The sequence below is a fragment of the Stigmatopora nigra genome, chromosome 8 (genome assembly GCF_051989575.1).
Source record: "Stigmatopora nigra isolate UIUO_SnigA chromosome 8, RoL_Snig_1.1, whole genome shotgun sequence".
Lineage (NCBI taxonomy): Eukaryota > Metazoa > Chordata > Actinopteri > Syngnathiformes > Syngnathidae > Stigmatopora > Stigmatopora nigra.
Genome location: NC_135515.1, coordinates 4,457,859 through 4,482,661, shown reverse-complemented (window position 1 = coordinate 4,482,661; position 24,803 = coordinate 4,457,859). Strand labels below are relative to the sequence as shown.

The following is a 24,803-nucleotide window of genomic DNA, read 5'->3' as shown; positions in this document are numbered from 1 at the left end:
TCGCAGAGATGCATGTCTCTTGCTTTAAAATGAGAATTATCATACACTTTTTGCCTTTGTGTATTTACAAATACAGTATTTGGGAAATTGTAAAAAAAAAAAAACTGAAAGCATGTGTACATTTGGAACATGTTGCCTGAATGATCAATCAAATTTACCTATCAAAATAAAATATGTAATCTTATTTTTTCTTTTTGTGCATGTGCATTTGCAATTTTTGCACTTATTGTCATCATAATTATCAAGTTACTCAAAAAACACTTTTGTGCTAAGATAATTGCTTAAAGTATTCAATAGGCAGGCTATATTTTGTATGCCTATACCTACTTTACCTAGTGAAAGTTTCCAATAATCACTAAGCAAAGTGTGATCCCTTAATGGTGTAGAGGTTAGTTCACCTGACAGCTACCTGGGCAGCTGGGGGTTCAAATCCCAGTGTTGTTTGACTGATCACTGCATTATATAATTCAGTATACATTTTCATTCATATTGTCATTATACACATCTGTGTATGATGAGAATAAAGGCTTTCGATTTGATATAAAGGCGTAGAATCCCATAAGACTACTAGACTTTCATTTCAAACTATTATATTAAAAAAAAACTCGAGGGCGTTCCCCTAATTGACGTCACATTAGTGAGCCGGAAGTGTAACGGACCGGAAAAGAATCAAGAAAAAAAAAAACGCTTTTCGTTGACTTGTATGCTTTGTTTTGTTTGTAAACGTCTTTTCAGGTTTTTAATCGCATGATCTAAACAGCATACTTTGGGTCAGCTCCAACAAAGACACGTTTGTAAAAGGACATGAACAAAAGTCCACCAAGAAGTTCTTGTTTTCTACGTTGGCTGATTTTTGTGTACTCGACGCATGCCGGCGAAAAGGTAAGAAATGCTCCCGTGTTCTACATTGCAAGCTTCTCTAAAGACATAGTTCCACTTGCAGTCATAATAGCTCCAAATCGAATGGCGTTTCGTCTTTTTTGATCGTTTCAAAGATCGCACAAGGACAGAAAAGAAGACTGCTCAATGATGGCTTTTCCTTTTCAAATCATCTCATTTTCTGAACTAATTTATCCTCTTTAAGGCCAGAGGCTGGCGACATCCTGAATCGGTGGCCAGCCGATCTTAGGGCACAATGAGACGGACAACCACGCACATTGTATAGTAAGTATTTTTTTTATTATTTTTTTTAAATGACATAGTATAGTAAGGCATCTTTCTTAAAACAAAACGACATAGTATAGTAAGGGTTTTTTTTTTGTGGTAAAGGCCGGGGACATCCTGAATCGGTGGCCAGCCGATCTTAGGGCACAATGAGACGGACAACCACGCACATTGTATAGTAAGTATTTTTTTATTATTATTTTTTTAAGTGTCAGCATAGTAAGACATCTTTCTTAAAACAAAACGACATAGTATAGTAAGGGGTATTTTTTGGTAAAAAAAACGACATAATTTTTTTTTTCCCTTAGTTGTTTGTGTATTTCTAGTCAAGACCTTCCAATAATGACAAAGACTAGTGTGGCCAGTGTGGCGCAGAGGTTTGTTCACCGGACTCCCGTCGGGGAGACCCGGGTTCAATTCTCGGTTCGGACACATTTTCACTTAGTTGTTTCTGTGTACTTCTTGTCAAGACACTCAAATGATTACTAAGGATAGTGTAGCCACTTGGTTGGCGCAGAGGTTAGATCACAGGACTCCCGTGTGGGAGACCTGGGTTCGATTCCCGCTGCCGTCGTTTGGCTGAAAATACTTGGAAAGAAGAATTGGTAAATGGAACAAGAAGAAGAAGAAAAAAAAAAAAGAAAAATCTTTTTAATTTATATTAAACACTTAGTCATACTTTTCAGCAAAAGGTTATATTCCGAACTGCCTTCGGCAGTTCGGAAGACAGTTGAAGGACCTGTCTGTGCGAAAGGCGTTCTCGGGTCGGCCTTCGGCCGACCCTCGACCGCTTGCTTGGTCAGTGAACCGCCGACACCGGGAAGCGAACTCACGTTCTCTCGGTGCAAAGGCGAGTGTGCAACCCACTACACCAACTCGTGCCCCACTTATACATAGGTGTTGAAACGTTTTATCCAGGGAAATGGGGTGAAACACTTAGTCATTTTTTTGACAAAATCTTTCATCCACCACTGAATACTTATACACTTAAACATTAGAACTTATTCTTTTAACTGAATAATATTGTGAAAATCTTTGCCTGCACTGGGATTTGAACCCAGGACCTCATAGGCGACAGACTGATGACTTAGCCACTGGGCCACCACCCTGTGGGAGAAAGTAGTAATACTTATACTTTTGTCTCATTCATCTACCTGAATAATATTGGGAAAATCTTTGCCTGCACTGGGATTTGAACCCAGGACCTCATAGGTGGCAGACTGATGACTTAGCCACTGGGCCAACACCCTGTGAGAGTAGACAGTAGTACTTGTACTTTTATCTCATTCATTTACCTGAATAATATTGGGAAAATTATTGCAAGCACTTGGATTTGAACCCAGGACCAAAGAGGTGGAAGACTGATGACTTATCCACTGGGCCACCACTCTACATGATTAGGCAATATTATTTGTTGTTTTGTCTCCTTTCACTCCCAAATCATACTTAGTACTTTATTTTACCTTCAAGTGGGAAAAGTTAGGTAAGCTTAAAAAGCAAAGCAAGCCGCCGAGTGGACGCTGGTTTGCAACCCTCAGACGTGACTCTCCCACCATAAGAACATAAGAATAATGACCTTTTACTAAAATAAACTTAAAAAAAAAAATGACACTTAATCATGACATCAAAATGTGTTAAAATAATTGGCTTACAGAATCAAATGACACTGCCTATTTGCTTTTATTTCAAATAAGCCAACCATCCACTTCTATTGGTCCGAAATACTTGTGATTCGTGCTCCTCTTCCACGTTGTCCAATGCATCCTTCATAAAACAAACAATTATTTTTCAACACTGCCAAAGATGACAACATTTTTTTTTTTTACAGTGGCGGCATGGTTTTCAACCTGGGATGACGAAGGCGATGGGCACGTGCATCTGTCCCGACTGCTCCAGTGGCCAGCTCTTCCCGACTGGACGCCGTGAATGACATAAAGGTCATGTGACCAAAGTGATAATGTCGACGACAACCAGACTTACAGATCAGTGAGGATTTGCCATCAAGCAGTCGTCCACTTGCATCTGCGCGAGCCGTCCAAAAGCACAACCATGTCAGCCACCGCTCACTGGGGTGCCGGAGACTCCTGGATGAAGGCACAATATAATACATGGTCATTTTTTTTATGAATAAAAGCCTTACAATACATGGTCATTATTATTATTATTTTTAGGAATAAGCCTTACTCTACTATTACCTCTTAAGAAAATGCCTTATTATACTATGTTGTTTTTTGAGATAAACAACCTTACTATACTATGTTGTTTTTTAAAGAAAAGCCTTACTATTGTATTGTTTCTTTTAACATATTTTTAGATCTTAAAAAATGATTTTTGAACTAAAAACAATGAAATTACAATTATTGATTTAAAAGAGGGAACATCAGGAAATTTAATATACATCTATACTTTTCGTTTTAATCTGATCCTAAATCAGAAAGTCGGCACTCATGATTTACTTTCCTGGGCCACACAAAATGATGTAGCGGGCCAGATTTGGCCCTCTGGCCGTCACTTAAACACATGCTATACATGGTCGTGCTTAAAGAAAAAAAAGCCTTACCCATCTCCTCCGCCACCGGTTCAGGGAGTCCCGAAGTCAGCTGGATAGGTTCAGGCACCCTCTGCAACCCTTGTAGGGACAAAGCGGTTCAGGGAATGAATGAACAATCAAAGTTGGTCTCAATTACAAGGCTATCAAGTTAGGTGACGCTTGTTCGGATCTTCACCTGCAGTTTAAATCGCCGTTTCAAAATGTAATCAAAAAGATTTCATGTCAAAATAGTTCAGTACGTACCACTAGTCCGCCGTTTGTCTTTTTTTTAGGATGGGCAGCACCGTCAATAGACAAAATACGAATTCTAGCTTTTAAAGTCATGGCTCAAATATAAAAAGCCGCGGACATGCTCAAGACGCTGTCCCCGTCGCACGTCGATGACGTGGTCAAATGGGGAAAAAAAAGTATTCTTATTTTTTGCGAGCACCCACTAGCGCTTGTAAGCGAAACTTCATGGGGACGTGACGTAATTTCATAATTTGAAGCAAATATGGCGTCTGTGACAACAGGTGAGAGAACGAAAAGGCCCGAATTACATATTTTCTCATATAAATGCTACATTTACATAATCGATCGACTTCGTGACCAAATATTTTACCCCTGATACCCCGATGATATCGCGAATTGTTTTTGATGGCTTGTTATTTGAGACAATAGTCCCCCTTTAGCTAATTGCTAGTGCGATGCTCAGATGTTCTTACTTCACACAGGCAATTAAATGAATGACCTTTGTTATCTGGTGTATTTTTAAAAGCTACTGCACGTTGAAATGAATGTATTAGGAATGCTGGTTGCATTTTTACTCCATATAAACACATGTATAAACACATCGCGTCGCTTTAACCTAAAAAAAATCGCATCAGGATGGAGACCCTTTCAATTAAAATCGGCGTTGCATATAACGCCTAGTGTTTGTTCTGATTGGTAACTCTTTAAACGAGAACGTGTAGTGTAACTCACATTATCTTCATGTTGCGATGAACCATTGTTGTGGCAGCTGTCGCCATTACTTTGGTCCATCCATCAGTTTGAGAAGTTATAAATAACCTGCAGCTGCTTGTGGTCAGCATGTGTTACACTTAACATGTCTCCCTCTGGCCTTTGTGATACTCTGCTGCAGTTGAGCTAATGAGCTCAATTTATTTATGACCCGGCCATCTCCAAAGATCTGTTTTTTAAATATTATTACTACTTACTGACTTGAATAATGGTGATTCCTAACAATGTATTTTTTTTCCTCAAAAGCCACTTCCGAGTGGATCCAGTTTTTCAAGGATGCCGGCATCCCGGCTGGCTTAGCTGTCACCTATGCAGTCTCTTTTGTGGACAACAGGTATGTACAGTGATTGTTTTAAAATTGTGTAACCTCCACTCATGAAATAATTTATTCCAGAATGATAAGGAAATGGAGCTCTGTGTACACCTATGCTTTAATTGAAGCAAAATGATTGATGGTTATTCTCCAGAATTCAGAAGAACATGCTGATGGACCTGAGCAAGGACATTATGATGGACCTTGGCATCACAGTCATTGGGGACATCATTGCCATTCTCAAACATGCCAAGCTGGTCCACAGGCAGGTCAGATCCCACTTTGGATACATTGCGATGCCAAAACTTAGCTCTAGCTGGGCGTTATGACAAATATTAACGGTGCAATTTTGAGTGTAACATAAGCTTACATTTTGCACCAACTTCCCCATTCAGGACATGTGCAAAATGGCTACAGAAGCCCTCTCTTCAGGACAGACCACCGTGAAAGCAGAGCTCAGGAGAACCGCCAACACACGTAAGTACAAGCCCGATATACAGTAAGTACAAGCCAGTACACACTCTTCTGTCCATCTGTAACCCCTCCACTAAATAATTAATAGCAGAAAAAAAATCGCAAAGTAGTGAACTCGCGATAAGTGAACACGTGATAATCAAGGGATTAGTGTATTACTGTTAAATGGCATTCCATCCACAAAGTAAGGTTTGGTCACCCCTTCAGCAGCCACCCGTATGATCGCCAATGCCTTGAGCCAAGACTCCCCACCAGCCACTCCAGTACGTCGTCCCGACAACCGTCTCTCTGTCACCGTGTCCAACATGCAAGCTGGCAAAGTGAACAAAGCAGGTATATAGCGCCACCTTCCCACGAAGTGCAGCCTCCGCAATTATCGTTCATCTGACTGAGGCCCGTTCTCGCTTTGACAGCGGTCAGCCAGCCAGCGGACGAAGGGAACGGAGTGTCATCCGCAAAGAACCGGCGCGTCACGGCCGAGATGGAAGGCAAGTACATCGTCAACATGCCCAAAGGCACCACCCCACGCACGCAACGCATCCTGGCCCAGCAGGCCAAAAAAGGTAGGCCAGAACCAATGGGCTGAGCCGTGTGATGCCTGAGACAGCAAATCCACTAATCAGTACTAAAACTTAGGGTAGAAGGCATGGTAGAAATTGGATTGCCTTGGCCTACGCTTTATTCTTCCTATTTCACCCTGGATTAACATGTACTATCTGCACTTGTCTTTTTTTAATCTATTTATAGTAAAATCTTTGGGCTTTCACTTCATGCCACGGTATGAATTTCTATACCTAAATGTCCTTTCTTCAGCAGTATTGAAGATATCAAATACAGCGGGGATACAATGTGCTCATCAGTGTAATGAGATGTATAGCTTTCACCACGTAGAGCTCAAATAACAACAAACAGACGAATAAGTAATCAATAAATAAGAAAGAGATAAGTCAATGGTAGTCCAAGTGAGATTACCAGAGCGGGGTGGGTTTCGTCCGGAGTCCAGGATGAGTTTCATGGTTTTGGAGACATTTAGTGCCAAGTTGTTGAGAGTGCACCACACGCTGAGTCTATGGATTCAACAACAAACAGACAAACACATAGATAATCAATACATCGTAATGAAAAATAAAGAATCAAAGTAGTAATAGATAAATAACTGATGAATGTGAAAAATAATTAGTATAAATAGTCACTGATGGGTTTAAGAATGGACACTAAGGGTTGTTTATTGTAGTCAGCTTGTCAGACTTTCTTTTCTGTTTCCCTTTGTTACTTTAAAAGGTTTGAAGCGCACGTCGGTGTTTGCAAGACTTGGAGCCGAGTCAAATGTAGACCACTCAGCCAGCACAAACAAGGTAAGGAGCTGCAAATTGAGGGAGTAAACGCATATGTAACACATACAATGTGTTATGATTCATCTTGGAGGAGAACATATACACTTGAAACTAAGCATTATAGGGAAATATTCTGTATCAATACAAAAAGTGGACTTCTGAAAACTCCTTTGGCCAAGTGTAAAAATGACTTCCTGACTTACCCACCATCGCACCTTCTGTTGTCAGCCCACTGGCGTCTTCAGCCGTCTGGACCAAGCGGATGTAGCGGGGGCGGGGCCAAGGGCGGGGAAGATGGTGGCCGAGCGGCACGACAGTGAGGTCCTCCAGTATGCCGGCGTCCTGAAAAAGCCCGTGCTCTCGGCGAGGATGCAGCCCCCCAAAAAGCCGACTCCCACCACACTGCGGCGCCTGGGCGGCAAACTCAAACGAGCGCTAGACGACACCCCCACCCCTTCTTCGTCATCCAACGGCATACACCCGGATAAAATCAGCGTGCTTCAGAGACTGGGTAAGCCCCAGCGCATCGCCGTGTCATCTTCCGCGGTGTCCCTGCCGTCTGCTGACACGCAGGACAACCGCGTGACCAGCACCCGACCCGGGGCCAAGCAGAAAGTGAGCGTGGCCAGGTGTCAGGTCAGCAGCAGTACCAGAATGGGAGCCATAACAGCGGCTGGCGCCGAAGCGCAGGACTGCGCCAGCGCCCAGATGGACTGCCAGGCCGTCAGTGTTTTTAAGAGGTTGGGAAGCAAGAATAAATAATGCGCAATAAGCACTGCAAATTGATGGATGGAAAAAAGGTCCTTTTTTATTGTGCAGAGACTCAGGCAAATGCCGGTATTTTTTTTTAATGTTTTACTTTTGACGGTGCCAGAAAAAAATTAAAAATAGAAAACAAAGTTGAACCACAAATGCCACAACTCTGCCAATTTTAAGATTTAAGTAAAGGGTGTTCCAAAATGTAGATCCCATTTCGTAGGCCAATAATCCTGACGTTTTTCATTGCACCGACCAAAAGCTAGTGTAGAAATGTTTCACGTTTTTGTGTGTCCGTCCACCATGCGAAAGATAGAGTTCGAAACTCCCGCTTGTCAAAAAAAAATGTGGAGAAACCAGTTGGCTGCTCATTGACAAAGTAGGGTGGTGGGTTGGGCACATAGCTCAATGAGTAGTGTCCGACCACCATGCGAAAGATAGATTAAAACCCACACTTGTCAAAAATTAAATACAATTATTGGGGAAACTAGTTGGCTGCTCAATGAGTAGAGTGTCCGCCCACCATGCGAAAGGTACAGTTTGAAACCCACACCTGTCAAAAAAAAAAAATTGGTAGTGGGGAAACCAGTTGGCTGCTCGAAAAGAAAGGGTGGTGGGTTGAGCACTTAGCTCCTGAGGTAGAACGTCTGGTTACAATGCGAAGCATAGCAGCATCAATTCTCAAGTCCTCTATATTTCGTTTCTTAACCTGAAAAGATAGAAAATACCAACAATTACTAACAATAACTTGAAACTTTGCAGCGAAATGTCAAAATTATTGGCCTATGAAATGGAGTCAAACATTTTGGAACATAATTAAGCATAGGAAATGTTAAGGCACGAGAATTGCATGGAAAAAATGCTTGAATAGTTGTGATAATTCACCTTTAAAGGATGCTGCTGCCCAAACACCCTCTTTCCCATATTTATATCCAAATGTTTCTTATACCTCGGATTTTGAACAACACCTGAAAGGCAGCATGAGTCGTTGAAAAGCCAAGAAAAAAAAGCTACAACTATGGTTGATGTGCTCTCAGGCTGCACATATCACGTGCTGGATATTTTTCTATGTTGGAAAATGATTCTCAGTCTATAGGAAGTGACTATGTACTGCGGGTCTATCCCTTCCCTTGCCCTTTGTTTAAATGGTACCCTTACAGCCATTATGTTTTTTCAGACTTCACACTTGAACTTTGTTACTTAACACTGTAAATATTTTAAGTGATATTTTAAGTGTTTTGCAAATTTTGTCCCCAGAAACTAACAGGAAATGTCTAAAAGAAAAAAAAGATGTGCCTCGTTAATGAATTAAAACGATGGGTCCAAATACATGCAAATGTACTCTCTTCATTTGTTTAGTTTTTTGCCAATTTTGTCAAATGTTTTAGGTTTACCAAGTGAAAGTTAATGACAATAGCCGGATGTCCTTTTTTTAACAAATGAGTCACAGCTCTGATGCAGGTTTATGCGCAGACTGCATGCTGCCCCTCCAGTTTAAAACTTACGTCATACTTTGAGGCTGTGTACGATCGGCTTGATGTCCACAGGAGGGCACTGTTGTCCACCCCAGCAAAGCTCCCATGCGGGCATTGAATCCTCAGCGATGAAGTCATCAGTTATTGTGAACTGCAGTGAAACCTTAGTTCACCTCTCCTGTCTGTTATCTGGTATTCTGAAACGATGGAACAAAAACAGGAGGAAGTCAGTTGATTTAAAAAGGCCTCATTTTGGAATTCCACTGTTTGAGTTCCTGGCCATACACTTTGATTCCATTTTATTTTTACAAAAGTGGAAATTGAACTAAGCTAAATTGGAAAAACGATTTCCAGTGTAGAGTAGTGAACAAAAAGGTCAATAAAAGCCAGCATTTCTCAGGAGTGGCCATCTGACATTTTATCAATGCCAATACTATTATCTTCTACTTATTTTATTTTCTGGGGCACTCATTGGCTTCCAATGACGGTGCTAGATGTACAATTCTTTTTGATTACAACAAGTCTGAAAAATACAATCCTCATCTTATTTGCTGAACCGCTTTATCCCCTATGGGTTGTACTCAAAGGGTTAAATGAACATTTGAAATACGATCCTTTTTGGGGTGATAAGAAAAATCAGGTCAATACTTACTTGAAGGCGTGTGCACTTGAGCTTCTTTCAGCAACAACAAGGACTAGGTTTCCCATCATGCCAAGCGGCAGAGGCGGTCGCGTGCCTTCGGTGCTGAGACGGCTCGCGCTTCAGTTGTTGCTACGACACGACCCACGACGCGAGCATCACCTCTCTGGCGGCGATCTCCTTTCAAATTCCTAAAATGCGGCCGTGGAATTTATCTCTCTACAAGTCATCGGCCTGCGTCCGATTGTAATACTATCAGCGATTGATTTCTTCGATCGGCATCTTACCGTCTCGCCTCTCCGAAGTGGCCGAATCGCATCCTTTATGCACAGCACGCTGCTCCGGTCCTCTGAGCACCATGGTCCGCTCCAGCCCCGCTCACTAAGCGGCATGGAAGCCAAGCAACAGCCGGGGAAGAGCCTCAAGGGTTACCCGGAGATCGGCGTTGTTGGTGGCCGGAGTCTGGCGGCGACGACGGGGGCGGCTGCGGCCGGTGGAGGAGGAGGCGGCGGCGGCGGTGGCAGCGATGGAGGCGGAGGAGGAGACGGGTGTCGAGTCGCTGCCTCCGCCGAAATGGAGATCAAGATCCAGAAAGCCGTCGACTTCAAGGCGGAGGGCCACCGCTGCTATAAGGAGAAGAAATTCCGCGAAGCCATCGGCAAATATCACCGGGCGCTGCTGCAGCTCAAAGGGCTGCACGTCGCCGACGGGACGAGCGGCAGTTCCGAGGTCACCCTGCTCGCCCAACCACCAGCCGTCCTCAAGCTGACCGACGAGCAGCGGAGAGCCGTGGAAAGCACCGAGATCGAGTGCTACGACAGTCTCACCGGTGAGTTGCATAGTGAGTGGCCGCCACGAGCGCACCCAAACTCGATCTCCCTCGTTAGAGACAGCCGCTCTCGCTCCTGGAGAACCAGACGCGCTCCTCGCCTTTTTTTCTTGCTTTGTTTTTGGGAGTCAATTCCATCTCTCCATCCGTGTTCTGCAAACATTTGGACGTTTGGACCTTTAACGTGGGGAGGATAAATAGGTTTCAAAACGTCAAATTAAAACATTTTTTTTCTATGTTTAAAATCCAAATTGCAAAAGAGATTTCTTTGGTGCCAGGAAAAAAAGATATCACGTAACCTGATCGTTGGTTGGTGGAAGGTAAACAGGGCAACCATCAAAAAGATGGTAGGAAGTACAACAAGTATGCAACACCCAGGAATGAAGTCAATTTAGTAATACACAGTTTGAGCATGGTCAGATATCGGATTAGGACATTAAACGTGGTAAAACAATGTTTTCTCTTCGTTTAGGGTCATTGTCGCCATCTCTTGGTAAACTTTTGGAAGAAAATTAATTTTTTTTCAAAGACTATTGCTTAATTTTTAAACCTTTTTACCACATGACAAGAAAATAAAGCTACATAAAAAGCAGGCATGTCTCTGAAGTATGAAACTGTTTGAAATAAGGTTATAATCAGCAAGAAGTGTATTCAAAACAAATGCCTTGTCTGCATCCAACACAGTGCAGCTAAACATCCGCTATTGTCATATTATATATTATATCACATACATCTTTCAAATATATATAATATGAAGGCTGAACACATTATAATGTTCCTTAGTCCAGCATTTTTTTACTTGCATGCAAGTCAATACTTTATAGATCTTATTTTTAGTCATTTTCATTTCATTTTCCACAAGCCAATGATATATCAGATATGTATGAGCGAGACAGGCTCCCTGTGATGATTTGTAATATTTCCCAAAGTGATGATTTGTGATAATATTTCACACAAGGCCTCTATGTCTCATCAAATGGATGATGTAAGATTGCATGTCTAAAAGCAAGGCTGCACATTCACAATCTATTTAAAGGTAAAAGGAGCTCTGCTTGCAATACACCGTACAACATTTTTACCCATAATTTAATAATGACATGAAAAAAAAGTCTCGCTGTTTCTTTACATGCTCTATTATAAACGAACAGAAGGTGTAAGGTGCAATTAGCATCTGTTACAATCATAACAACAACAATAATTTTACTGTGTAACCGCATCTTTTTTTCCCTGTGATCGCCAAATCTGTGCATGAATTATTCAAGCATATCATCACACGGAACATCACTAATACACTAAGCCCTTCTAAATAATAGAAAACCAAATATTTGACAAGAAGAGAATTGTGGGAGTTTATCAATATTGAAGTGGCAATATTAAACATTGACCTGAGGGAAACATGACATTTTACAGATAGAATACCCAAGTTTTAATAGCACATACGTGATGACGCCCTTCTGTTGAAATAGGGGTGGCAAACATGTGGCTCTCAGGCTGCATGTGGTTCCTGTCTGTAATGAATGCAGCTCTTTGCTTCCTATAATATTTTGTATATACTCTTAAAATAAAATAAAAACAAGCAACTAGAAACAAGGCAGGTAATATGACAAAGACTGACAAACACAGGGTTTAAATAGACAGACAAGGATTGATTACAAAATACACATACCTGATCACATGAGGGACACAATAGGCAAAAAGCATTAAAAAAAACATCCGAAAACCCCAACTACACATAACAACCCTCATAAAAGTTTAGTCTATTAAAACATCCGCCCATTTCACCTTAATAGCGTGGCTATTTTTGGATGGCGCATGACAGATGAATCACAATCTTTCTTCCATGACGGACTGGAGGTCGCGCACATCGACCACCTTTACCGAAGGCCGCTGTGGCATGTAGGATGATTTAAAATCGGGGATAAGGTTCGGGATATGGGATTGGTCACCCATGCTAGGAAAAGGAAAAGCCAGTACTGAGAGGGAGAGGGGGAGGGGAGTGCTACTCACACTCGACAGGGGGCCATATTTACCATGGCAACCGCCATGGTGCCTTTTTCCCTCTGGTTAGAGTAATACTGCTCACAGCCTGCCCTCTTTGTTGCCGTTATCGCGGCTACGTTTGCCGTTCCGTTTTGAAGAGGAATCACTTAAATGCGACGTTTTTTTTAATTGAAGGGACAGAAATCAATGCTCCATTAACTGACTTTAGTTTTTGAAAAGGAAATCTTGAGTGGTGGCATTATTTCAGTACTATATCAAGATAGTATCGCAAGAGTGGCTTTTGCTTACGAGTTTCAGCTGTGCTCTTCCGTGTTGTTAATTTGTTTTTGAACATTTTGCATTTTTTAAAAACGTGTTTTACAAGTTCATTTACATGAAGTTACTAATGATGTGTGTATCTAAATATCAGGCACAGGAATTCAAATATACATGATATGAGCCAGTGGGGTAGGCAGTAAATTTACTACAGGTGGATTTAAAAGTATCTTTTTTTTAACGACAAAAAACTGAAATATTTTTAACCCCCTTATTGAACAAGTGATTTTTAGTTGCACTGTGTAAAGGTTAAAAAAAAATCCCAATTTGTGCATGAAAGGGTTAAACGCAGTATTAGTAGGTTTACTAAGCTATCTTTTCTGATATTTACATTTTTTGTATCTTAAACATTGAACTACAAAACATTTGACAATGGGGGGAAAATATTTTTCACCCAAGTGTGTTTGTCTAAGCTGACAGATTCGCATTTTGGCTGCTGACCATTAATGGTCGACTATTGTAAAAGATTATTGTTGCAAGATTTTATGAGTGATGACGGAGTGCTACTCTTGGCGGACTTCTGTGCAGACAGCGTGGGTTTAATATCCGCTGAGTGGAGGTGTGAATGTTAGCGTGACTGCTTGTTTGTTGCTAAATGTGCCCTACATACACTGACTATTGCATCTTTACTACATGCTTTCATAGTCTAACCTTAATTGCCCCCCTTATTAATAATTGTAATTCCCCTTAAGTGATAAACCATACAAATGCAACACATGGAGCACACTTAAGTCTAATTTTTTTCCTAAAGTAGACAGAGTGCCCAATCACCTTTTGTATGAACAAAATTCAAGATTCTGTAGATGTCGCTGTATGACGCTGAAAGCTTGACTGTCTATGTACATTGCTTGCTGACGCGCTATATTTACATAATGAAAAGGCATACGGGTGATGGGATTGCAATATTATCAGTCGACGATGACGTTTTCATCTGTTATCAATGACCAAGACGACCCGGATTAGACCCGAAAAGGGCAAAAAAACGGGATTGGTTTTACAAGGGCCCCCAGTTACTCTACTTTTCTTAATGAAGCAATTAAAAAGGAGAAACTGTGATTATAACCATATTATACATTCCGGGAAGCTGCCCGTTCTTTGGGGGAATAACGTCACCCGTGTGTAAGAACAAGCAGCGGGTTGCTCGCTGGTACAGTCCACTGCTTTCAGCGGCGGCGGCGGGAGAACATATTATAAAAGTCTTTCTTTACATCTCCCGCCAACTTTCTCACTGGGGGGCTCGCATGAGATAATGCAAAATGAAGCGATGGAAAGGCAGCAGAAATGGAGGCGATACACGAAGCGGGAAAGGTTGTGGCGTGCTTTAGGGGGCAAAGGAAGAGTTTTAGGAAAGGGGGGATGGTCAGAGAGATGTGTTTGCTGTCCTTCTGTGTGGTTATGTTGAGCAGGCTAGTAAGCGCATTGTGTGCCAACCAGAGCTGCAGATGGCTTGCTCATGACTGGCGCTAACCTTTTACGCCAGGGGTGTCAAACTCTTGTTTGATATAATAAGAAACGGAGAGAGAGAGAGAAACTGGACAGATCTCTTAAATGCGATGGGATTATCTTCAGAGACGTGAGGAGGATGGACGGAAGATGCTCCGTGACTTCTAAATCGGGAAAAAAAATGATTGATACTGCAGGCCCAAGAAGAAAGAGGATCAAGGGGGGGCTTTTAAGTATTAAATCAATCACAAGATGAATTGGAATTTAAAAGGTCTGTCAGTTTGTAGGTTTGAAGGTTGTTTTTTCGTATTTCTATAAAATCCTTGTAAGCCAAAAACCATTAAAGAGAGCACAAAAAGTATTTTTGCAGTATTACCTCATTTTTCGTGGTGTTCTGCAAAAAACATGAAAACAAAGTTATACTGTATATTTCCCAGGATGTCATTAAGTTAAATGAAGGCCCTTTAAAATGATTAACGTTTTTTATAAGTACTGTATTATCACATTATTTGTTTTATAGTAAAAGTGACGTTTGGAAATTGGAAATTAAAGCAACTTCCTCTCTTGGCAGCGGACAGGCCAAAAATAAACAAATAAATCTCCAGGAATCATTTTGCACCATCCGCCGCTGTCCGCCACTCCCAAAATAGTTGCTGACTCAGGATTAGTTGTCATCTGCTTAAATATTTATACGATTGAGGAAGCTCCATCACGGCCGATTCTGCTAATGGCCTCTCTTCCATTGTCGGTAATACTTTGTTAATGCTGCTAAAAGAGGATGAAGAGCAGACCGTGGCAGGCTGGCAGCTCATTGTTTTCTTACTCATGCTGTAGATTTTATTTAGCGTCACTTTACTTTCTATTGTGAGGAAAAGCAGATACCCAAATCGCATTTAAGCGCAGTTTAATAAAGTATCAAAAAGCTTTTTATTGCTGCTTTGCTTGACTGGTCAGCAAATGTCACGGGAAGACATGACGCAGACTTTATTTTTTTTGCCTTTTCCTCTAAGCATCCACTATGATGTCACTTATACCCACCCATATAAACAATGCTAGATTCAAGGTTATGGCTAAAATATTGGACAGACAAAAATTTTAAAAAAAAATGAAATTAAATAAGAAAATCTGACGGGGAGGATGTTGGCAAACAAGGATGATAGGACATAGATGAGATCATGACAACTACAGGCAATCCAACCAGGACTGACAAACACGCAGGGTTCAAAATAGACAAACATGGGTTGATGGGGCAATCACAGACACAACACCTGGGTCACACAAGAGGCAACAAATAGGAGATACACCAGGGGCAGAGAAACCACAGGTGTACTTACCGTATTTTCACGCATAAAATCCTCCCCTGCGTATAAGCCGCACCCTTAAAATTGCCTTAAAATCATTTAATTTAATTTATATATGTATTTCTGAGATACTGTATGAATCAGAAGCGCATTACTAGGTTTAATATCATAAGGATGTAAGTAATTCATCCACTAATGGTTGTTTTCTTACTGCAAAACAGAAAATAACCACCAATAGTAAAATCCTAATTTGCTGACATCTATTAGTGAAGAAGACTATATAAACACTAAGTCTTGTGCGTATATAAGCACGCCCTTGATTTAGTCATCATTTTACTGAGTTAGAAATGTGGATTATATGTGAGAAAATACCGTAATGGGAAATCACAGGGACAGGTCACACAGGGGGAAAAACATAACAAAAACAATCCTTAACAGCAGTCTCATTTAGTTTGTGCTGTTTTTAAAACTAAATCAGTATATCAAACTAGAGTCGCAAGGCATAGTATTTCGTTTTCTGTAATAAGAAAGGAAAGCAAATGGGTCGTGAAATGAACAGAAAGGCAAAGGTGGCGAGTAGACGATGATTCCAAGGGGTGTCGGAGCAGACGAGCCGCCGTGATAAAGTCAGAGCTGTGATTTCATGATAACGAGCTGCAGCGCTCGGGGCGCGGGGGGCTATTCTTAGCAGGGGGGCCAGGAGAGGCCGCTCGCTCTGTCCGAGCTCTCTGACGTCAAATTAAATCATGTCCTTGTCCGAAAAGATGAGCATTTTGTTAGGATCATAATGCATTTGCCTCTTTAAAAGCAGGCGGACTGCGTACTAAAACACACAATTGTAGCATCATTAACTATGAAGTGGATGATCTCATTATATTAATTGACTATTTTGGGTAATTAAGAAAAAAAATAACGACCTTCTCCTCATGCACATCACATTTTAGGTCACAATTTCAACATTTATTTTCAACACCACTCATCCTTGTCAAGGTTGCAGGGTGCCGGAGCCTATTTGAGCAATCATTCCGCTTTGCCCAGTCAAAATGGATTCCTCACATCTCAAAAATGCCATTTTCATCAAACCCACCCAGCTTCTACCGCAAAAAAAAAAAGTACAGAAAACTCTCGTTAATAGAAATCCAACTCTGACAGGGTAAAAATGTCAAATCTGAGAGGCAAACGTCAACAAATTCCGCACGACTGGGTCAGAAATGAACGTTTTCGGGTAACGAGAAAGAGCGATGACACTCTCTCGTCGTGTTATCTTCGCGCAGAACTAATTACAGGGTGACGGACAGGCGAATAATCAGCAAAGCGAGGAGTGGCTTCCAATCAGCTTCATTGCGAGGAAATGAGTTCCAAACATCGGGGAAGTGGAAAACTAATCTGGCCTTAGAGGTGGTGTTTTCCGTTTCCCTTTCTCTATTAATGGATTTTTGCTCCCTCCCGCATTGCCTCAATCCCTCTCCACTTTGTGTCGCGTCTATCAGCTTGTTTCATTGCTTGCAGGCTTTTAGCAGCGTCTTAATGAAAGAAAAAGAAAAAAGACGCCATTGGTGAAGAAGACACGGCATAGCGCCACAGGCAAAGCCCCGGGGTTCCACTCCCGTCAATGTTGAAGTGTGTGAATAGTGCTACCTTGTTTTACGAGCGAGTCGCAGTTCTCCAAAAAAATCCCTCGGATTATGAATTTAATCCATCTCACCCGACAGTAAACTAAAGCAATGTTTCTAATTTGAAATGATGGGTGATGTTATAGTGTTTAGTTTTGCGAAAACAAATCAAATGTTGACTTTTGCTTTATGTTCTTTCCAGTCTCCATAGATTTTCCTGCACTCTCCTCTCTAAATCCCAAAGCTCGATAATTATTAGTCGGCGCCAGTCAGCGTTGCGGCGTCCTATTAAACCTGGGCCCGCTCTTCCGTCGCGGCGCTCACATCAGGTTCCTCATTAAGACAAACCTCCCTGCCACGCTGGCTCGCCGATTCACATCTCATTAGTCGTCCTCTTTGGGTGCAAATGTTCTTATAAAATGCCGCTTTTCTAATTAACACTAAGCTAGAGTGTATCTGATGCATCGTGGCGTTACATCGGGAACAACTGCCTCCAGCGAATGGTCGTTGCGAGGATTTACGGGTAAATTCTACGACTATTGCTACGTGGCCATTACTGCGACCATCAATTGTTGATCTGCTGCTGTGTTAGCTGATTACAATGCACACACATCTAAGGACTGTGAAAGCTAATTGTTTTAAATTTGAAATCGTGCTACTCATCCCCGGCCCTCTTGCAATCATACTTCATTTAACAGCTACCAAGGTTAGAGTGGATTCACCACATGACGGCTTGCATCAGCCAAATATATATAAAAAGGTTTATGTGTAGGAACGATAATACAAACATGAAATGAGGGGTGGTGAGGCAAGTCATAATTGGAGATGATTTCACTGGAGGGCATTGTCTAGCTTCCAGAGTTAAATCGTACAGAGAAGGTTTTAAAAGTGTAAATAATATTAAATAGACACCCTAAAACAGTGTCTCTACATTGTGGTTATTTTGCGCATTTTAAAGGCCAACTTTCAAGTGGGTGGGGATGTAAATTTCATATTTTTCTTTGTAAAAAGCACAACAAAATAAAGTGAACGTAAATCATATTCGTGCTTTGTCGGAAAGCTGATATTAATATTGTATAAATGCTTTTTGTGTGGGTACATTTTCAGTAGTTATTCATCTGTATGAGTCTTAATCATATTTTTGTGGGCCTTTAAATTTTAACTCCCGTTTGGGTAAAATTGCATTTATTTGGAAATTTGGCAGCAATGAAAAAAAATCCCTAAATGCCATTGTTTAGCAGAAATATTATGGATTTTGCTCATGTTGGCATATGCATGAAAAAGCTACCACATTGGCTCAATTTGGCAGGTCTGTTTTTTTTTTAATTTACCACCATGTGTTAAATCAAGGTAATAACTGTAGAGCAGTAGTTGCCATAAATGTCTGTTATTTTATTGGATGGTAGTAACACTGGCAGAAGGGGTGCTTGAAACTGTCCAGAGAACTGTCTGGATCAGACAATAAATAAACCATAATAAAAATAAATAAGTTAACCTGTCAGAGGCAAATTTACAGCAGATTCACAGTTGAATTTAAGCATTTGAGTATCTTTATCTTGTTCCCGTGCTTGGTCGCAACAGCATCTTATTTTGTCATCTGCTGTTTGCACTTTACAGCTTGTCTTGTGGGTCAATGCCACCTTACTGTGGAGTCTGTCGGCCATTAGGTACAGGCTGTAACAGAATCCCTCTGAAAGCTCTGCTCATGCCCACTAATAGGGCCAATGACTGATGGGCAATTACAGGATAGCGGGTAAGGGGAGAAAAAAAATAAGCGTGTGGATTTCACCGGACGTTTGGACCATTTCTGTTATCTTGACGTTAGATGGCCAAAAACGTTTGGTATAAATGGGATATTCATTGATTATTTTGGGCATTGGAAGAATAGGCCCATATTCACATTTACATGGCTGTTATTTTGCACTTGCATTCTCAAATCCAGTGTTTGTCACATGATTGGATAGTTTTGTTATGACAGTATTTTAAGTATTTTATTTTATAAGGCACACCTTTAATTTCAAAAGATTACAGTTGTATTAGTAGTAGTAGGGGATTGTGTCATATATCCACTAGATGGAGGTTTAATCGTAGCAGTAGTTAGTAGTTGTGCTATACTTCAACGAGAAGTAGCTGTGCTACTAAAAAGGGAATTTAATACAATGATTACCCAACATTGATCCATATATAAGGCGCACTTTCGTTTTGCCGTATAGTGCGGAAGGTACGTTAATGTAACTGTAATATCATGTGATTTATACAGTACATTACTTAATGGCTCAACTAATTGCAAGAATATAATGGTTCCTCATGACTTGATAGAATATTACTTCTTAGGCCTCTCTGCACCTTGTTACATTGACTTTTTGTCCACACACACACCGCTCTACACACATGGGGGGTTTTACACTGACGAGGGCTGACAGGTAGGCTCGCAATAACGGCTTTTAACACACTGCGCCTCCTCATCGACTCTCACCTCATCCCATGCGCTTAATCCCCCCGGCGGCCTACCCCTCATCTAACACCCCCCTTCTGTCTCTCACTCCCAGACTCAACCTGCCTTCCGGCTAATGGTCCCTGACTCGTGTTGTCCGCAGAGCTGTCTGTGAGTCAAGGGCAGACGGGGAGGAGAGGGGGGGGACGTGATAGTGGGGGTTCAAAAGGAGCTGGAACATGGGAAGGGGAGGAAAAAAAGGTGCAAATGGGAGGGAGCTCTTTTGACATTTGCCAATGATTAAGACGTAGAGCGATGGGCAGGGAAATGCAAGAGCGAGCGACCACCCGGAGGGGAAGTTGAAAGTGAAAACCACAATCGGTTACCATCAGCATGTGAGCGAGGAGATATTGGAGCCATCGGCGGTCTTTCCGAACCATCTGTGGACTAAAAGCCGGCTTCCTTTACTAATAAAGTTATTTTGGGCATTAGCTGACAGTGAAAGTTGCGGTGAATGGCGGCCGCATTAGTCGGATCGAAGAAAAACAGGTGCCGCCGGAGGGAGGTTGTTCAATGCCATGGACGGAGAAAGACGTGCAATTCATTTAATTCCGACAATTGGATCGGACGCTTGACTATTGTTGTCAAATAGCTACTAAACGTTGTTTATTTTTGTCCTCTGCAGCTTGCTTGTTGCAGTCCGAGCTGGTGAACTACGAGCGAGTGAAGGAGTACTGCTTGAAGGTACTGGGTCACCAGAGGGACCACTTCAAGGCCATGTACCGGGCCGGCATTGCCTTCTACCACCTGGGCGACTACGAATGTGCCCTACGCTACCTACGAGACGCTAAGAACCGTGAACCTACAGGTGGGTATAAGAACGGGTCGGGCAAAAGATAGACTACACCCTAGACTGGTTTCCAGTCAGAGAAACAAACGACCATTAACACTCATAATCACAGACATTATACCTGGATTTTTTAGTAGAGACACTACCCTGTTTTTTTGTGAGTAGAGAAACTGTACCTGGATTGTTCGTAAGTAGATCCACTGGACCTGGATTTTTCGTAAGTAGAGACATTTGTCCAAAGTCAGCTTGGGAGAGGCTCCAGCACCACCGACCCTGAAACGGTGTTGAAAATAAATGGTGTTAGCGTTCATCCCTTCCACACAAATCTGCACTGTTTAACATTTTGACCAGTTACGACTAAACAATTGTGCTACAAAAAGATCCCGCCATACAAATTGTAATAACTTCCATGGATTCTTCCACCTTTCAGACACCAACGTGCTGCGCTACATCCAACTGACGGAGATGAAGATGAGCAAAAGCGGCCAACGGGAGCGAGATCTGGCCAAAGAAAGCCACGGTTGACCCGGCCCGTCTCACATGGTAGGCGGCACCCAACGAAAAAGAGAAATCCCCAAAACCCTCCGCCAAGCCACCCTCGTCGCAGCACGGAAGCCGTTGTAGAAGTTGATTTGAACTACCTGTTCTTCCCTCAGGTGCTGTAGCTCATTTTCCCCCAAACAAAGAAAGAGAAGAAAACTGATGTATAATAAAGCTCTAAAAGAAACTAGTGAATAAATGGACATTTTGCGTGAATTAGTCAATGTTTAAAAGAAATAAGAAGAAAAAAAAAGCATTTTATTTCTGGGAGAATATTCGGGGCAAGATTAGCTCTTTGTTAAGGGTACACATGACACATATCAAGACACCGACCGGTCCGGTTCGATTGTACGCGCGACCAATCGGGAGGGCTCTCTCAGGCCCTTAACTACACCTCTTTTTTTTCCCATTAAGGGCTAATTTCAGTCATTTTTTTGTTACTGTCCATTTAAACCAGGAGTGGGCAGAATTAGTTTCTTTGTTTTATAGTATTTTATGGTTAATGATTTGATTGCAAATAATATATACACAATTTCACAACTATATGTATACATTTGAAAGAATTAACTCATTGAATAGCAATGACGACAATAGATTGAGAATGTATTGGACGTCTATCCCAGTTGACGTAGTTTCTGGGTTAAAAAACTTGAGCGCAAACTCGTCCCCATCTTCAGGTTCAACTGCATTATGTCTTGGCTTTGTTGTCAAAAAATTATTATAATAAAAAAATATTTTTAAAAAAAGAATTATCCCCCAAATCCCCCTCACCTGGTTGTTCCCCCCACCCAAACCCCCAATTCTGAACAGGGTTTAGTTCAATTTTAGCATCCATCGAAAACCGGGTACGCAATAGTTTTCTTTATCCTATTGTGTATTTCTGGAATAAGAATTAAAAAAAAATATATATATTATCAATCTCAGGGGACCAAACGTCACGGGCAGTACTTCCCTCTGCTGGCCACCAAAACTAACGTCACAACTACCCTGGCCAACGTCGCCAATTGATGACATGATGTTTTCCCGTGTTTGGCCAAGTTGTGTGAAAATTATCTGTCTGTCTGTTTGTCTAACAGAAAACCAGATTTCTTTTCCCGGCTGGAAATCCCATTGTGTGTGTACTGTATGGTTGAAAATTTTACGTGTGAAATGTCCATTGTAGGTAAATACAGATTATGGCGAATCTTTCTTCCTCCTGTGATTTTTTTGTGTTTTGGTGTTTTGCCATAAATGATGACTTTAGATTTGGATTCATGGTGTTTCATCGATTCATATGTTGCTTGCACTTTTAGCCATTGATTATGTCATCATATTCAATTTGCTGTCTGCTCTTTGCACAGGTAAGAGGCATTTAAAAAAAAAAAAAAGAAAAGAAATGCCAGGGCGAACTCACTTGGATCTTTGAGTGGGTCAGCTCGGTGTTGTCCTGCATCTCATAATCGCTTATTTTGGCAATGTTATTGTCCTTTTGCATTAATGCTCCATGTTAGCCTCTATTGCTCAATACTCTTCTCCTGAGCTTTGGTCTGGAACTTGCGATCATTTCGCAACAGGCCCTCCTTTCTGTGTGGTGGTCGGGTGGTGTAATTGCAGTTTAAAATTATCACATTTTTAGCAAAAGTTTTTAATATTATTGTTGGTAAAAATTATTTCACGATAATTATTCTTAGCGTTTTATCACCCAGATATAGCATCATCTAACTTGCCTAACAGAAAATAAATGTGGAAAAAATGCAATCCAGGTAATTAAGATACTGGGAAATAATGCCAATTCAAAAATAATGTTTTAAATGTGTTCCTTTATTCTAACAAACTAAATCTGCCAAAAACTCAAAATAAGCCCTTTATATCTTACTGAAATGCTTTTTGAAGAAATTTGGCAAAATATATATTTTTTTGTTTACATTTGCGATATATGAAAAGTACAACAACATTTATCCCCCCAAAAAAGCACAACAAAAAATGAAATGTACCTGCTTTTCCTCCCCCTTGACTATCATTTGAGTGAACATGAATGTTACTTTTGACGCTACCCGATTCCACCCCAAAAAAAAAAGAACTGGTTGTGAAAAGCTTTAATTTAAAGAAAAGAAAAGTGCTTTGTGACTGTTGTCTTAGACTTGTGGCTGTTTTCTTTGGGAAGGGACGCTAACTGAGACACCAACTGTGAGTTTGTGATGTTCATTCGGTTTTGGAGGTTTCACCGAAGCCGGAGGCTTGATCTTTTCCTGCCTCAAACGGCGCGAATCGATCAAAGGAGACAATAAAGTGGCTAATGAAGAGCAATATGGCTGTTTGTGTTCAATTTTACAGGAAAGACAGACTATTTATAGATGTTATTTTAGTTCCAATTATTCTTCTAAAATGTTAAGCAAAGTATGGACAAATAAGCCTAACACAGAGAATAAAAAGGATGGACATATCTTAAGCGTGAGAATGATCAAAATTTACTGCATTATCTAATTTGAATATTTCTTCTTAAATTGAGTCCTATTAAATACTTTGTCTAAATAAAAATGTTTCATAACCTTCTGAGCTCCCCTTTGCATTGAGGAAAAACTTCAAAGCATGCCATCAGTTAAAATCTTAGAATTTTGAAACTTTTAAAACTATTACCCATATAAAGTCATTCTCCCCAAAATTGTATTTTTAAATAAAATACCATTACTTTGGAAGATTTATTTTTTGTTTAAGAAAAATAGCCTTAATATACATGTTTTAATTTTTTAAAAGCCTTGCTTTACATGGTAATTTATATTAAAAAAAATAGAAATATAGCTTTACTATCAATGTTCCCTGTATTTTTTCATATATGTGGGCATCCAGACAACCTACCTGAAGACCAGTGTGAGCACCATCAGAAATGCGCACTATGGCCACATCACCAGTATCACAGCTGCCATCACCAGGTGTATTTTACCACCCATTAATGATCTAGCCATAATTATTAAGAACCATACATAAAACATCTTAATAAATTGCACAAGAATTTGCACAGATCTGACTTACCTCATTGTTCACATCTGTCCTCGAGGTAGTCTGGATTGCATTTAGTAGTCGATAGTCTACCATTGGAAAACTCGCTCACAAACTCTTTCTTCACTGCATGTTTTGCAGAACAACTTTTCAACTAAAAAAAAACAAAAGATGGCCCGGAGTTTCAACACTTGTTCTTCTATTTGCACAGATCCCGACATCGATTCCGATTTAAAAGATGCACGGTTCATTTTAACGCTGTTTAGGGAGTCGATGTAACACATTCACTTTTCGCTGGGTGAGCTTTCGACTCACCTGGAAGTATACCGTGATTGGCTGCCTAGCGTGATTACATCGAATCCAATGATTGGCTGCGTAGCGTGTTGTATCGAATTCAATGATTGGCTGGGTAGCGTGATTGTATCGAATCCAATGATTGGCTGGCCACCTCTCGTTCAATGAATTATTACAAATTAAAATGATATAGAAAGTTTTATATATTTAGAATTTTACTATATATATGTATTATAAAAATCCTTACAGTCTACCCTGTTTTAATGAAATATAGCCTTAGTGTACATTTAAAAAAAGCTTACTATAGACAATCTTTTTGTTTTTTAAAGGCTTACTATAGAAGGGAAAAAACCCTCCTATACATGGTCTTTTTACAAGAAGAAAAAGCTTTACATTAAATTATATATATATCTATTTAACAAAAACGCCTTGTCCTACTTTTGTTGAACAAAAAAAACAGCCCAATCCAGTCTTCAATAACCTCATTCATGACCCTGA

The 24,803-nt window shown here is 40.8% G+C and overlaps 2 protein-coding genes and 3 long non-coding RNA genes across 9 annotated transcripts; 3 read left to right on the top strand and 2 right to left on the bottom strand.

Moving 5' to 3' along the window:
- Nucleotides 1–660: 660 nt before the first annotated feature.
- Nucleotides 661–3,310, top strand: LOC144200072 (uncharacterized). The gene is made up of 4 exons (XR_013327035.1): nt 661–882; nt 1,085–1,164; nt 1,270–1,342; nt 2,993–3,310. It is a non-coding gene; the product is annotated as an uncharacterized LOC144200072 (long non-coding RNA).
- LOC144200071 (uncharacterized) lies at nt 1,441–4,206 on the bottom strand. The gene is made up of 5 exons (XR_013327034.1): nt 3,959–4,206; nt 3,725–3,793; nt 3,145–3,248; nt 3,012–3,077; nt 1,441–2,928 (listed from the first exon to the last, which is right to left on the bottom strand). It is a non-coding gene; the product is annotated as an uncharacterized LOC144200071 (long non-coding RNA).
- c8h19orf47 (chromosome 8 C19orf47 homolog) lies at nt 4,094–7,622 on the top strand. Of its 3 annotated transcripts, none has more exons than XM_077721952.1 (8): nt 4,094–4,227; nt 4,964–5,051; nt 5,185–5,299; nt 5,426–5,507; nt 5,715–5,837; nt 5,918–6,067; nt 6,786–6,859; nt 7,067–7,622. In XM_077721952.1, the coding sequence occupies exons 1-8, from the start codon at nt 4,209–4,211 to the stop codon at nt 7,598–7,600; spliced, it is 1,185 nt and encodes a 394-aa protein (XP_077578078.1). In that variant the 5' UTR covers nt 4,094–4,208; the 3' UTR covers nt 7,601–7,622. The 3 variants fall into 3 exon arrangements, with proteins under 3 accessions (XP_077578078.1, XP_077578079.1, XP_077578077.1); XM_077721953.1 differs by having other exon boundaries at nt 5,712–5,837; nt 5,918–5,992; XM_077721951.1 differs by having other exon boundaries at nt 5,712–5,837.
- Nucleotides 7,623–7,926: 304 nt separating this feature from the next.
- LOC144200070 (uncharacterized) lies at nt 7,927–24,313 on the bottom strand. 2 transcript variants are annotated; one of them, XR_013327033.1, is made up of 7 exons: nt 23,009–23,090; nt 22,429–22,598; nt 20,672–20,768; nt 9,997–10,691; nt 9,722–9,900; nt 9,100–9,266; nt 7,927–8,303 (listed from the first exon to the last, which is right to left on the bottom strand). It is a non-coding gene; the product is annotated as an uncharacterized LOC144200070 (long non-coding RNA). The 2 variants fall into 2 exon arrangements; XR_013327032.1 differs by lacking the exons at nt 22,429–22,598; nt 23,009–23,090 and adding an exon at nt 24,045–24,313.
- ttc9b (tetratricopeptide repeat domain 9B) lies at nt 9,794–23,321 on the top strand. 2 transcript variants are annotated; one of them, XM_077721955.1, is made up of 4 exons: nt 9,794–10,538; nt 20,331–20,513; nt 20,926–21,038; nt 21,152–23,321. In XM_077721955.1, the coding sequence occupies exons 1-3, from the start codon at nt 10,034–10,036 to the stop codon at nt 21,018–21,020; spliced, it is 783 nt and encodes a 260-aa protein (XP_077578081.1). In that variant the 5' UTR covers nt 9,794–10,033; the 3' UTR covers nt 21,021–21,038; nt 21,152–23,321. The 2 variants fall into 2 exon arrangements, with proteins under 2 accessions (XP_077578081.1, XP_077578080.1); XM_077721954.1 differs by having other exon boundaries at nt 9,796–10,538; nt 20,926–23,321.
- Nucleotides 24,314–24,803: the final 490 nt, after the last annotated feature.